The sequence below is a fragment of the Saimiri boliviensis genome, chromosome X (genome assembly GCF_048565385.1).
Source record: "Saimiri boliviensis isolate mSaiBol1 chromosome X, mSaiBol1.pri, whole genome shotgun sequence".
In the NCBI taxonomy this organism is placed as follows: domain Eukaryota; kingdom Metazoa; phylum Chordata; class Mammalia; order Primates; family Cebidae; genus Saimiri; species Saimiri boliviensis.
The window spans coordinates 43,127,615-43,141,915 of NC_133470.1; the positions used below are offsets into that span (position 1 = coordinate 43,127,615).

At 48.0% G+C, this 14,301-nt stretch overlaps 1 protein-coding gene across 2 annotated transcripts in view; it reads left to right on the forward strand.

The window, feature by feature from the left end:
- Positions 1–3,023: 3,023 nt before the first annotated feature.
- The window catches only part of CHST7 (carbohydrate sulfotransferase 7), a 29,059-nt gene continuing 17,781 nt past the window's right edge, over positions 3,024–14,301 (forward strand). For both annotated transcript variants that reach the window (XR_012515716.1, XM_003939503.4), the window contains exon 1: positions 3,024–4,700. Coding sequence is in view for 1 of the 2 variants with exons in the window: in XM_003939503.4 (XP_003939552.2) it covers positions 3,209–4,669 (1,461 nt within the window). In the remaining variant the exon portion in view is untranslated. The remainder of the gene's footprint in view (positions 4,701–14,301) is intronic.

The window sequence follows — 14,301 nt, forward strand, 5'->3', positions numbered from 1 at the left end:
GAAGCTGCAGTGAGCTATGATCACACCACTGCACTCCAACCTGGGTGACAGAGGGAGACCCTGTCTGTCAAAAAAAGAAAGAAGAAGAAAGGGGGAGGGGGAGGGAGGAGGAGGGGGAAGAGAAGAAGGAGGAAGGGGAAAAGAAATGTAGTCTCTCTGGCCCCACCCTAGGTGTGATGAATCATTTTCTGCATTTTTTTTTTTTTTTTTGAGATGGGGTCTCACTGTCACTCAAGTTGGAGTGTAGTGGCGTGATCTAGGCTCACTACAACTTCCACCTCCTGGACTCAAGCTATCCTCCGAACTCAGCCTTCCAAGTAGTTGGAATTACAGGCGCACACCACCATGCTCGGTTAATTTCTTTTGTATGTTTGGTTGAGAGGGGGTTTCACCATGTTGCCCAGCCTGGTCTCGAAGTCCTGGGCTTAGGATATCCACCCGCCTCAGCTGCCCAAAGTATTGAGATTACAGGCATGAGACACTCGGCCTGGCCCAGTTTCCGAATTTTGCCAAAAGCCTTCAAGTGTCGAAGTTTGAGAAGCAGTGGTTGAGGATATCCTTTCTCGCCTGTCTGGCGGTCAGCAGGCTTGCTTGCGGGGAGGGAGTGCTCAGCTGGGAGGGCTTATTCGCTGAGCCATGTTGCTAACCTAGGCTTCTTCACGTGCGGATCTCAAGGTTCCAAAGAGCAGGATGATGAGGGCAATTCCCACAGCAGGAACATTTTTTCAAACCTCTGCTGTGTCATGTTTCCTACTGTTCCATGGGCCAATGCAAGCCACAATGTCATCCCAGAGTCAGTATAGGCAAGTATTGCCCCAGGGCAAAACAGAGGAGGAGAATACTTTGTGGTTATTTAAAAAATGTATCACACTTTCCACTACCAGAGTGAGGCTTTTGGAAAAAAACCCCAAAACACCAGCAACTATTTGCATTCCACCCAGCCACACCTCTCCCCTCACACCAGCACAGAGCCACCTACTTGCTTAAAAGATGAGAAGAGGCGGGGCACAGTAACTCAGGCCTGTAATCCCAGCACTTTGGAAGGCCACAGTGGGAGGATCACTTGAGCCCAGAAGTTTGAGACCAGCCTGGGCAACATAGGGAGAGCCCGGTTTCTTAAAACAATACAAAACAAAATTAACTGCGTGTGGTGGCACATGCCTGTGGTCTCAGCTGCTTGGGAGGCTGAGGTAGGAGGATCACTTGGGCTTGAGAGGTTGAGGCTGCAGAGAGCGGTGATATTGCCACTGCTCTCCAGTCTGGGTGACAGAGACAGACCCTGGGTCAAAATAAAAATTTTTCAAAAAGCCAGAGAGGAGGGAAAAGTAAAAACAGAAGGGAAAGTTGTAGATTAATATTGTGAAATTGTATCCCTGCTACGAAGGAGAAGATATGTACAGAGGGAAATGGATAACTGAGTTTGGTAGTGGAAAAGTGAGACATTGTCTAACCGTGGTTTCTTTATGAAGTAGAAGGTAAGGTCACGTGCTGAGAAGAGGTGGGTGGGGGAAGAGAGGTATCAGAAGTCTGAGGAGAATAGAGAAGATTTGAAGTCATCATAATGGAATGTGAGACTGGGAATTGACATGAAGAAGACAAGATTTCAGCAACCATTTGAGGTTGATGATTATGAAGTTATCTTGATGCCAATCTGTTCTGGGGCCTCCCAAAGTGCTGGGATTACAGGCATGAGCCACTGTGCCTGGCTCACACCTGTGGGGAAACATTTTGCAATGGTGTTTGCTGGCACAGAGAAAGCCAAAAGCAGGGTTGGGGGACTTTATTAGATGAGTAATGAAGAGTCAGAGGGCATGGGAATTTAGCTTATTGGAGGGAGTGTTATTAGAATAATGGTATGGCATCTTTCCACCGAATATGAAAAACTGAGAAGAAAGTGGGGGTGTTGGTCAATGAGGTTGGTGAATAGGGAAGATCTGAACAACTAGCTGGAAGAAGAGAGAATTGAGGAAAGAAACAAAATGCTTGAGTCAGTGGCTTCACAGGTGGAGGAGCTTCCGTAATGAAAAAGCCCAGCGCAGATGTTCTCACTCTTCTAGCTGAACACCTTCCCCTGGTGGAGATGGGTAGATATGCTTTCTATGTTTTGTTAACTTTACAGCACCTTCCCCAAGCAGGTGAAAGGAAGTTCTCACTTCCTTATTCATTAGCCTGATGAAACAGAGCAAAAATTATCTTTTTTGGTTCTCTTCTGAATTTTAGTAACTCTAAGGACTTCCTGTCCCTTTTTCATCTATCCTTGGGTACACGCTCCTCCTTACGGGTCCTTTTAAACACCAGGCTCCTGAGAAAGTTTACCATTCTACCACTCTGACTCTGCAAATGTCTTTTGCTCTTGGGGGCAGGAATAGGCTGGGTTATAATGTGCTAACAACCCCTGAATCTCGCAATCCAGGAGGTATATGGGTACTAAGAATTATTCACATTTTACAAATGACTAAACTGGGCCCCAAAGTATTGGTAAAATGTGCAGGGCCCATCAGCTGGCGAAACCCCAAGGAACACAACACTTAGAATTTCACAAAGGCTAGACTTTATGAAATGCGCTGCCGGAATGCAGCAGTATCTCCAACCCCACTGGACCACTCTGCCACGTGCAATCTTTTAACTTTTAGTCCAGAACTCAGTAACATCCACTCCAGGGCTGATGGGGGCGCTGAATGTAGATCGTGACAAGTGGTTACCTGCTTAGGATAGCGATGGCTAGGCAGGAGATATAAAACAGAAGAGGCGGTGGCCTTCTCCGGGTGGGTTCCATGGCCCTTTACTGGGTACATTATGTACACACAGGCCCCTGCCTTGCCTGAAGTCACTAATGAAGACTTCACTATGGAGAGTTTGGGGAAAGGTGGGGTCTGGCTCAGTGAGCCGGCGTCCCCCGCCCCACTGCAGCCCCGCCCAGTTCTGGCCCAGTCTTGGGCTAACCCAGGCGGGCAGAAAGGCGGGGCGGCGGCTGCAAAACCAACCAATAGGCGGCTCTCCGGCGGCTGAGCCGAGAGGGTTGGGGCGCGTCAGTAGCACCACCGCCTTCCAAGTTTCCCCTTGTGGATGCGCGGCTCCGCGGCTCTGCTCCTCCAGGCGCAGAGTGGCCGGGAGAGGCCAGAGGAGCGGACCGGGACGGGATTTCTGAGGAAGGGGAGAGGACTGGCGCCCGACCCGCTCTGCGGGGGGTGGGGGGGGTCGGTGAACGATGAAGGGCCGGCGGCGGCGGCGCCGAGAGTACTGCAAGTTCGCGCTGCTGTTGGTGCTGTACACGCTGGTGCTGTTGCTCATCCCCTCCATACTGGACGGCGGCCGCGACGGGGACAAGGGCGCCAGGCACTGCCCCGGCCTGCAGCGCAGCCTGGGAGTGTGGAGCCTGGAGGCGGCGGCGGCTGGCGAACGCGAGCAGGGCGCGGAGGCGCGGCCGGCCGCCGGAGGGGGTGCGGGCCAGTCCCCTCGGTCCCCAAGCAACCTCAGCGGCGCTGTCGGGGAGGTGGTGTCTCGCGAGAAGCAGCACATCTATGTGCATGCCACCTGGCGCACCGGCTCGTCCTTCCTGGGCGAACTCTTTAACCAGCACCCGGACGTTTTCTACTTGTACGAGCCCATGTGGCATCTATGGCAGGCGCTGTATCCGGGCGACGCCGAGAGCCTGCAGGGCGCTCTGCGCGACATGCTGCGTTCGCTCTTCCGCTGCGACTTCTCCGTGCTGCGGCTGTATGCGCCGCCGGGGGACCCAGCTGCACGCGCCCCGGACACGGCCAATCTCACCACGGCGGCCCTCTTCCGCTGGCGGACCAACAAAGTCATCTGCTCGCCTCCGCTGTGTCCTGGCGCTCCCCGTGCCCGAGCCGAGGTGGGCCTCGTCGAGGACACCGCCTGCGAGCGCAGCTGCCCACCCGTAGCGATACGCGCCCTGGAGGCCGAGTGCCGAAAGTACCCGGTGGTGGTTATCAAGGACGTGCGCCTGCTCGATCTGGGAGTGCTGGTGCCCCTGCTGCGTGACCCAGGCCTCAACCTGAAGGTAGTGCAGCTTTTCCGCGACCCGAGAGCGGTACACAACTCGCGCCTCAAGTCTAGGCAAGGACTGTTGCGCGAGAGCATCCAGGTGCTGCGAACCCGCCAGAGGGGCGACCGCTTCCACCGTGTGCTGTTGGCGCACGGTGTGGGTGCTCGCCCCGGGGGCCAGTCTCGCGCGCTGCCCTCCGCGCCGCGCGCCGATTTCTTCCTGACCGGTGCGCTCGAGGTGATCTGCGAGGCCTGGCTGCGCGACCTGCTTTTCGCGCGAGGTGCGCCCGCCTGGCTGCGGCGCCGCTACCTGAGGCTGCGCTACGAGGACCTGGTGCGGCAGCCAAGCGCCCAGCTGCGGCGCCTGCTGCGCTTCGCCGGACTGCGCGCGCTCGCCGCGCTCGAAGCCTTCGCGCTCAATATGACTCGCGGCGCGGCCTACGGCGCTGACCGGCCCTTCCACCTGTCGGCGCGCGACGCTCGAGAGGCAGTGCACGCCTGGCGCGAGCGCCTGAGCCGAGAGCAGGTGCGCCAGGTAGAGGCCGCCTGCGCTCCAGCCATGCGTCTCCTCGCCTACCCTCGCAGCGGAGAGGAGGGGGACGCGGAGCCACCCAGGGACGGAGAGACACTGCTGGAGATGGACGCCGAGGGCGCCACGTAGCCCCCCATCCCTGTCCCCGGCACGGATCCGGGTAAGGTGGCCCAGGGCAAGGCCGGGACCAGGACGGTCTTCAGGGAGCCTGGAATGGCCTGGGGAAGGGAAGTGCAGAGGGGAGTGTACCATCCTGGATCCCATCCTATCAGATCAGGTCCAAGAGGATGGGAAAGTCCTGCTCGTAGAATTTGGTAGATTCATCGGAATCTCCAGCTTAGTCACGGGCCTCCTCAGAGGGAGATCCTGAGACGAGAGAGGATCATTTCAGTGTGACTGAGGTGGAAGGCAGGTCTCCGCACTCTCATTCCCCTGTATGAAGCAGGAGGTATCAGAGGACTGAGAAGAGTAGAGAAGATTTGAAGTAGTCATGAGCCATGAGTCTGGGAATTGACATGTGGAGTATAGGATTTCGGGAACCGTTTGAGCTTGATGGTGATGGAGTTATCTTGATGCCAGTTTGTCCTGGGAGGAGACTTTGCAATGGTGTTTGCAGGCACAGAGAAAGCCAAAAGCAGAGAGTTTGGTGGAAAGGCATTGATTACCTATCTCTAATCCTTCTGTTTCATGTTTTTTCTCTGTCTGTTTTATGCGCAGCCTCCAGGACTTTTCTCCTGAGTTTCCAAGCATGCAGGCACAGTCAGGCGGCTCATGCAACACTTGTTGCACATTGTATGTCTCAGGCGCTTGTGTAGTGAATAGCCTTTGCTTTCCCCTGGCTCATGTGCGCCTGTCTCTCTGTCTCCGCTCTCCCTCCTCCTCCTTCTGTGTTCCATTTCCCCTCGCCCTCTCTTCCTACGCCTCCCGCCTCCCGCTTCCTCTCCTCCTCTCCCTTCCCCCTTCTCCCTGTAGCTGGCGTTTGCAGGATATTTGACCATATCCCATTCACATCAGGTCACAAAAGCTGCCTGGTCAGCTTCCTCTAGTGTTGACAAGATCTCAGGACTGGGCGTCCCCCACTCCACCCCATCCATTTGACAGATGGAGGCTTCAATTGGCAGTAGCAGTTTATGACTGCAGGAGGAGCTTTGTGACAAGACACTGCCCCCTCTTTTTTTGCTTTTTCTCAGTAAAGTATTTATCTGAAGATGCTAAAGTGGGGCTTAAATAGTCTCAAAATGTGTTCTGTGTGGGTCAGGGTATGGCCTGGGAGAAGAGTTTGTTCTGCACAATGCTGACCATAGGAGTCTTAATTAGTGACCTGGGGGTGTGTTTCCCCAAACTTTGTGTGAGTTGGAAGGGTGCCGCCTTCTGCACTGTGCAGTCAGTCCAGAGGAGGAGGAAAAGCAGTGCTGGGTGGGCGGAAGTGAGTTGTTTCCATTCACTATTTTATAGTGTAATTCAGCATTCCCCTGAGATGAAGCTCTGAGGACAAACGTTGAAGATATTAATGAAGAGGGATTTTGTTGCTGTTACAGAGCCAGGGTTTCAGAGTGATTTCAGAAGCTGGCTAATTTTTCTCCCAGTAATCAAATGGTTTTCTTGGTCAGTTTCTGTAATTGCTAGGAAGTTTATGTTCTTTCCTGATTTCCAGAGTGATGGAAAGTAAGGCACAGGGTGACTTGTCCATCTTAACAAAAACATCCTTTCATATGCTGATCCTGTATTTACAGATGTAAGCATAATTGTCCCTGACCCTTCTTCACAGGCCTGAGGGAACTCCTCCCCTGGGCGAATCCTGTGCATTTTATGGCTTTAAGGCATGAGAATCTCCCAGAAACTTTTACTTTTTCTTTCTTTTTTTTTTTTTTTTTTAAACTTTTACTAACATCTATTGAGTACTAGCTGGGGTGAGGCAATAAAGAAAATAGGAGGGTAGAAGACAGTCTTTTAAATTTTTTTAAATTATGTTTAAATTTTTAAATTTTTAAATTATACTTTAAGTTCTGAGGTACATGTGCAGAACATGCAGGTTTGTTACATAGCTATACACATGCCATGGTGGTTTGCTGCGCCCCATCAACACATCATCTACATTAGGTATTTCTCCTAATGCTATTCCTACACTAGCCCCACACCCCCTGACAGGCCCTGGTGTGTGATGTTCCCCTCCCTGTGTCCATGTGTTCTTGTTCAATACCCTCTTATGAGTGAGAACATGCAGTGTTTGGTTTTCTGTTCTGGTGTTAGCTTGCTGAGAATGATGGTTTCCAGCTTCATCCACGTCCCTGCAAAGGACATGAACTCATCCTTTTTTATGGCTGCATAGAATTCCATGGTGCCACATTTTCTTTATCCAGTCTTTCATTGATGGGCATTTGGGTTGGTTCCAGGTCTTTGCTATTGTGAACAGTGCTGCAGTAAACATACATGTGCATGTGTCTTTATATGGTAGAGTGATTTATAATCCTTTGGCTATATATGCAGTAATGGGATTGCTGGATCAAATGGAATTTCTATTTCTAGGTCCTTGAGGAATCGCCACACTGTCTTCCACAATGGTTGAATTAATTTACACTCCCACCAACAGTGTAAAAGTGTTCCTATTTCTCCACATCCTCTCCAACATCTATTGGTTCCTGATTTTTTAATGAACGCTATTCTAACTGGCATGAGAGTGTATCTCATTTTTGATTTGCATTTCTCTAATGACCAGTGATTATGAGCTTTTTTCCTATGTTTGTTGGCTGCATAAATGTCTTCTTTTGAGAAGTGTCTGTTTATATCATTCGCCCACTTTTTGATGGGATTCTAGGAAGTTAGAGTCTGTGTAGGTGACAGTGACTGTGAAGGAAGACACTGTGCTGCTGTTTGGAAGGCTGATGGGGCTTCCCTTGTAGGGCTGCAGGTACACCTGAGCGGAAGCTTTAGGCTCTTCCAGACTTTAGTGACTGATCCTCCCTCCCGCATTGGGCACTTACCACCAACCAGTGGATTGATTCCAATGCTTGTATTATTGGTTCCTAGGAAGATAACGTTACTGCTGATCCACTGGTGGCTTTTCCAAAACTTTGTCACACTCTACTCTAGAGAAGGGAGGAGAAGAGATGGGGATGGATCCTTACCGAAGGGCTATGTGTCATGCACTGAGTTAGGCATTGTATGTATATCGTTATTTATACCAGTTTTCCAGATGAGGAATCTGAGACTCAGAGAAGTAATTTGCCCAAAGTCATACCTGGCTGGTGAGGGTAGAACAGTGTTTGGTATTAGACTCCAGAGCTCATAATCTGCTCTCTCTCTCTCTCTTTTTTTTTTTTTTTTTTTTTTTTTTTGAGGTGGAGTCTCACTCTGTCACCCAGGCTGGAGTGCAGTGGCATGATCTCACTGCAACCTCCACCTCCCAGGTTCAAATGATTCTCTTGCCTCAGCCTCCTGAGTAGCTGGGACTACAGGTGTGTGCTACCATGCCCAGCTAATTTTTGTACTTTTGTTAGTGGAAGCGGAGTTTCACCGTATTGGACAGGCTGATCTTGAACTCCTGACCTCGAGATCCGCCCGCCTTGGCCTCCCAAAGTGCTGGGATTACAAGCATGAGCCACCATGCCTGGCCATAATATTCTCTTTTATACCTCACCTGGCCCCCCTTGGCATTCCCTGGCAGCACCCTGGTACTCCAGCCAGGTTAGAATGGAGTGAAAACATACTCAGCTTTATTACTAATATGTCCCAATCACTGAACAAATAAAATATCCCTGAGCTGCCAATAGTGCCTACATAGGAAAGCTGATGACTTTATAGCCATCCTCCCCACAGGGCATCTGAGGGTGCCCTCAGCTCAACTGAGGAGAGTGGCCACATGTGAATTAACCTGAGTAACCTCTGGATAGGGCACACACGATGGCCAGGATCTGGCAGCGAGTGAGTCAGTGAGCTTTTTTCTGGTCTGCGTGGGGGCTGTAGCACCCTGAACCAAGTCACCAAGGACCCAGGCCCTTTCTGTCTGTTACATCTTCTTGGCTTTCATTCACCAGCTTCTCTTCCCACTGTCACAAGATGGCAGCCACCGCTCCAAGCATCACATCTTCAAACAACGACACAGGGTTATTAAAATGCAGAAAGGAAGGAAGCTATCTAGCTGGTAAGGGGTGGAGGGGTTTTCCCTCCTGCTATACTTTTTTTTTTTTTTTTTTTTTTTGAGAGGAAGCTGTCACTCTGTCACCCAGGCTGGAGTAGAGAGGTATGATCTTGGTTCACTGCACCCTCCTCCTCCCGGGCTCAAATGATCCACCTCAGCCTCCGGAGCAGTTGGGCTCACCGGTGTGCACTACCACACCCACTTTACACCCAGGCTGGAGTGCAGTGGCGTGGCTCACTGCAGTCTCAATGTCCCAGGGTTAGGTGATCCTCCCACTTCAGTCTCCTACGTAGCTGAGACCACAGGTGCACACCACCACTTCATCTCATTAAAAAAATTTTTTTTTGCAGATATTGGGGATGGGGTGGGAAGTGGCGGCATGGGGGGTCTCACTGTGTTGCCCAGGCTAGTCTCAAACTCCTGAGCTCAAGCTATCTGCCCACCTTGGCCTCCCAGAGTGCTGGGATTATAGATGTGAATTACTGTACCCAGCCTTAATCTGATTATAAAACCTTTCCCAGAACCTCCTATACCAGCCGACTTCCCTTTAAGTCTCATTGACTAAAACTGGGTTACAGGGCCTGCCCTAGCCCAATCATTGATGAAAGGGAACGGGAGCATTGTGATTGACCAGATGGGACCAGAAGGCTGTCACTGGAACAAGATCGGAATGAGGAATAAAGGGCTGTTAATGAGCACGGAACTGCCTGCTGCAGTAATTTATGTGAAAGAGCTTGGAGCTGTGAAATGCCAAGCAGATGCAGCATGTTATTATGGAAAGGGGAAAAATGTCCTCAATTATACATGGGTCTATTTATCACCCTCTCACATGCCTTTAAATGCTTTGTTGTCTGTAGCTCATTATCTAATAATCCATCATTGTACACCATCCACCAGTGTTCTGAACAGACTGATGTGCTAGCCTGTCCTTTTCAGTATGTGTCCCTTCAATGTCTGCCCTTGGTAGGTCCCAAGGTTTCATCCCAGTAGGCATTTAAGGCACCTTGATCTTTGCTCTTGGCATGATATAGATATGCATCCTTTGAAAGAAATTAGGAAAGAAGGCAAATGCCCTGTAATTTGGACCCTAACAATCAGGAAGCTTTCTTTCTAAGGAAATCATCTCAACAGAAAAATCAGCCACCACCAAATCATTTTGAAAGTCATTCTATTTTAATCAGGAAACTGGGCCCCAGACATTTTATGTAGGCTTATGTCACTGAGGCTGGGTACAGTAGCTCACACCTGTAATCCCAGCACTTTGGGAGGCTGAGGCAGGAAGACTGCTTGAGGCCAGGAGTTCAAGACCAGCTTGGGCAACATGGCAACCGCACCCCCCCCCCCATCTCTACAATTTTTTAAAAACTAGCTGGGGGTACTGGCTCACATCTGTAGTTCTAGCTACTTGTGAGGGTAAGGTAGGAGGATTGCTTAAGTGAAAGAAGTCGAGGCTGCAATGAGCCGTGATCACACCACTGCACTCTAGCCTGGATGACAGAGTGAGATCCTATCTCAAAAGATAAATATCACTGAAAAGTGAAGCAGTTGCTTATACACAGATTGCTAAAGAATGGACTTTTTTTTTTTTTTTTTTGAGATAGAGTCTCGCTCTGTCTCCAGGTTGGAGTGTAGTGGCACGATCTCGGCTCACTACAACCTCCACCTCCCAGGTTCAAGCGATTCTTCTGCCTCAGCCTCCTGAGTAGCTGGGATTACAGGCGCACATCACCACGCTCAGCTAACTTTTTTGCATTTTTAGTTGAGACCGGGTTTCACCATGTTGGCCAGAATGGTCTCGATCTCTTGACCTCGTGATCCACCCGCCTCAGCCTCCCAAAGTGCTGGGATTACAGGAATGAGCCACCGCGCCCAGTAGTATAGAAAATATAAGGATAGAAGTTTATAAAATACCTGCCAGTCTCACTTCCTAGAAGCAGCCACAACATTTCTTGTGGTATATGTCTAGAAATGTTTTATGCAAATTCCAGCAGAAAAATATAGCCTTTTTATACACAAATGGGATTGAACTATATTTATTGTTCTGTACTTTTTTCACTTAGTGCTTTGAAAATCTTCCTGTTTCATCTTCTTTTTAATAGCTCTATTGTATTTTATGATGGGAATGTATTATAACATACTATAACATAGTTCCTAGTTCCATACTGTAGGCCATTTAGTTGTTATAGTTTTTTGCTCTATTTCATTGCATTTCTAGTAGGGTCCTTGTATTTGCATACATGTGAGTATGTCTGTCAGAAAAATTCCTATAGCAGAGTGACCTTATGTAGCAAAAGGTATGTGCTTTGTACATTTTGAGAGGTAAAGTTCTTCCAAGTCAGCTAGCGTTCATTCCCACCGGCAGTTCCTTGGAGCATCTGTTTCGCAGACTTTCAACAACGTGGATTTGATTTATTTTTTTTATCTTGGCCAGTATGACGGGTGGAAAATTCTTGCTGCTGGCATCCTGGCTCTGTCTGACCCAACAGTTCATCTCTGATGATGAATGATGGCCTCATACTTTGGGTTGTAGTCACTAGAACGCAAAGATAAAACCAACTTTCCACATGTATTTGGAAAGTGTTATTTTTGTGATTATTTTGAAGAAATGGATACATTTTGATATAAAAATTATCCCTTTAGAAAACCACACTTCCACAGGACATCAGGTTTTAGCAAGGTTCTTGTTCAGGTGGCTTTCTGGTACTGTTACGGTGGATTGTATCTATTCACTTGAACATCAACAATTTGGGGACCCTATCACTGGGGAAATTAGGCTGATTTTAAATAAGGTTTAACCCTTCATACATGCTCCTGATAGCCCTCTTTGTGATCTCAGCAGGGGGGAAAGGCAGAAGTGCCCATCTGCAGTTTTTGAGGCCGTATTCAGATGGTTTTCTAAGAGGTGTTTTTTTTTTTTTTTTTTTTTTTTTTTTTTTTTTTTTTTTTTTTTTTTTTTTGGTTTTGGCAGAGATTTTCTTCCCATGAATACAAATGTAATATAAATAGTCAGGAGTGATGCTTTTGAAAAACATTTACAAACAGCTGGTTTAACATTCTTCAGTATGCTTTGTCTCAGCCTGCCCTTGGCATGAGCAAGCCAGAAAAGAATGAAACGAAAAAAGCTAAACTGGCCTCGCTTTTTTGTATCTTGACATTCCAGTTGAACAAGGTGACTAATAAATGAACCCCTCTCTTTGTGAGGTCTCCTGGCTCCTCAGCCTCTTGCTTCGTTGTGGAAATAAAAGGAACTTGCTCTATTGAAAGAGACATTTCTGCTGAGGTACAGTATAAAATAAGAATAGCAGGGACTAAGAAACAGCTCTGGCTCAAATTCAAGTACACAGGCCAGTGGAAACTGTTTGGGAATTGAACAGAAAGCAGTTTTAATTGGAGAAAAGTTGCAGAGCTCAGTGATGTCTCTATAATTGGAATCCTTCAGCTTTGCTCCCCAACCCCTTGACACTCTGGCACCAAGCCAGTGGCCAGGTCTGACATTTTCTGCAGCTCACCTTTTTCATAATTAAGACCACCCTGCTGGCTGCTGCGAATAAATTAGAGCATCAGCTACTGTTGAATATTTTTAAAAAAAAATTTTGTAGATACCTATTTATACATGTTTATGGAGTATATGTGGTTTTTTGTTACATGCACAGTATATAATGACCAAGTCAGGGTATTTGGGGTGTCCTTCACCTCGAGTGTTTATCATTCTTGTGTGTTGGGAAGATTTCAAGTCCTCTCTCCTGGCTATTTTGAAATATACCATATGTTGTTGTTAACTCTAGTCACCCTACTCTGCTACTGAACTTAGAACTTACTTCTTCTAACTGTATGTTCATACCCATTGAACCAATCTGTCTCTATGTCAACCCCCACATCCTTTCCAGCTTCTGGTGACCACCATTCTACTCTCTACCAACACGGGATCAATTTTTTTAGCTCACATCTGAGTGAGAACATGCAATATTTATCTTTCTGTGCCTGGCTTATTTCACTTAATGTAATGATTTCCAGTTCTTCTGACAGTGAATATTTTTAAATTCGGAGATTAAGAGGCTGTGAAAGAGGGCTACCATGTTTGATTTCAACGATGATTATATTCTGTGCCAGCAGATTCCCCTCCCTTGAAATGGATGGGAGCAGGAAGAACTTTGCTATAGAGTCACATTCTGAAAATAGCCACTGAGGTAGACATGTTTTGCTTATGGAATTGAAGCCCTTTCTGGAGTGTTAAAAGGTGCCCTGGCCAGGCACGGTGGCTCACACCTATAATCCCAGCACTTTGGGAGGCTGAGGTGGGCAGATCACCTGAGGTATGGAGTTTGATACCAGCCTGACCAACATGGAGAAACCCCCACCTCTGCTAAAAATACAAAATTAGTCAGGCGTGGTGGCACATGCCTGTAATCCCACCTACTCGGGAGGCTGGTGCAGGAGAATTGCTTGGACCCGGGAAGCAGAGGTTGCCGTGAGCCTAGATCGCTCCATTGTACTCCAGCCTGGGCCACAAGAGCAAAACTCCATCTCAAAAAAAAAAAAAAAAGTAATAGTTGCCCAGAATATTCAGGGTACTCTGAGCCAGCAGGTGAGTAAGAAGCCTCAAGTCTAGCCTGAAATCCAAATGCCTAGAGGGAGTGTTAGTTTGATTAATACCACTGGGTCATGGTATCCAGCAGGTTGGAGACAGGGAAGCCAACCTAACTGAAGGTCTGAAGTGTGTAATTCTGCCCTGAAATAGAACATCACAGAAAGCTTTGTAAGGCATGGGGAGCGGAGCCATGATCAAGACTGTGAGTTCTTCAATAAAGATGATGAAGTAGGCTGGGCGCGGTGGCTCATGCCTGTAATCTCAGCACTTTGGGAGGCTGAGGTGGGTGCATTACCTGAGGTCAGGAGTTTGAGACCAGCCTGACCAACATGGAAAAACCCTGTCTCTACTAAAAATACAAAATTATCCAGGCGTGGTGGCGCATGCCTATAATTCCAGCTACTTGGGAAGCTGAGTCAGGAGAATCGCTTGAACTTGGGAGGCAGAGGTTGCGGTGAGCCGAGATCATGCCATTGCACTCCAGCCTAGGCAACAAGAGCGAAGCTCCGTCTCGGGAGAGAAAAAAAAAAAAAAAAAAAGAAAAAGAAAAAAACGAGATGATAAAGTGAGGAAAGTTATGAGCAGCTCCAGGAGGGAACTGGGAGGCTAATTGAAGAAGTCATTCAGTCCAGGCAGATAAGGTAGACATTAGAAAAAATTGTACGAGAGCTTTGAGGTCATTTTTCCCATGACTGAGACCATACTTTCTCAGAAAGTACTCTTTACTTCCTCAGAGAAAATATAGGAACAGTAAGCCAAAAATGCTAAAATCAACAAAGTAGTTTAAAAATAGGACCAACTGGTGACCAGCCAAGAACTGGCATATGTTAAATATACAGATTTTAGAAGTAAGAGAAGTAGATCTGTCTCTTGCTGTAATAAAGAATATCACCAACACAGATGTAATGAAGGAAAGCAACACATTTTTCAGGCTCTGCAAACAACAACAAAACAGTTCTTCTTTGTTGTCTTTCTGCACCCTCTCATTTTCTTTTTTCTTTTCTTTTCTTTTCTTTTTCTTTTTCTTTTTTGAGA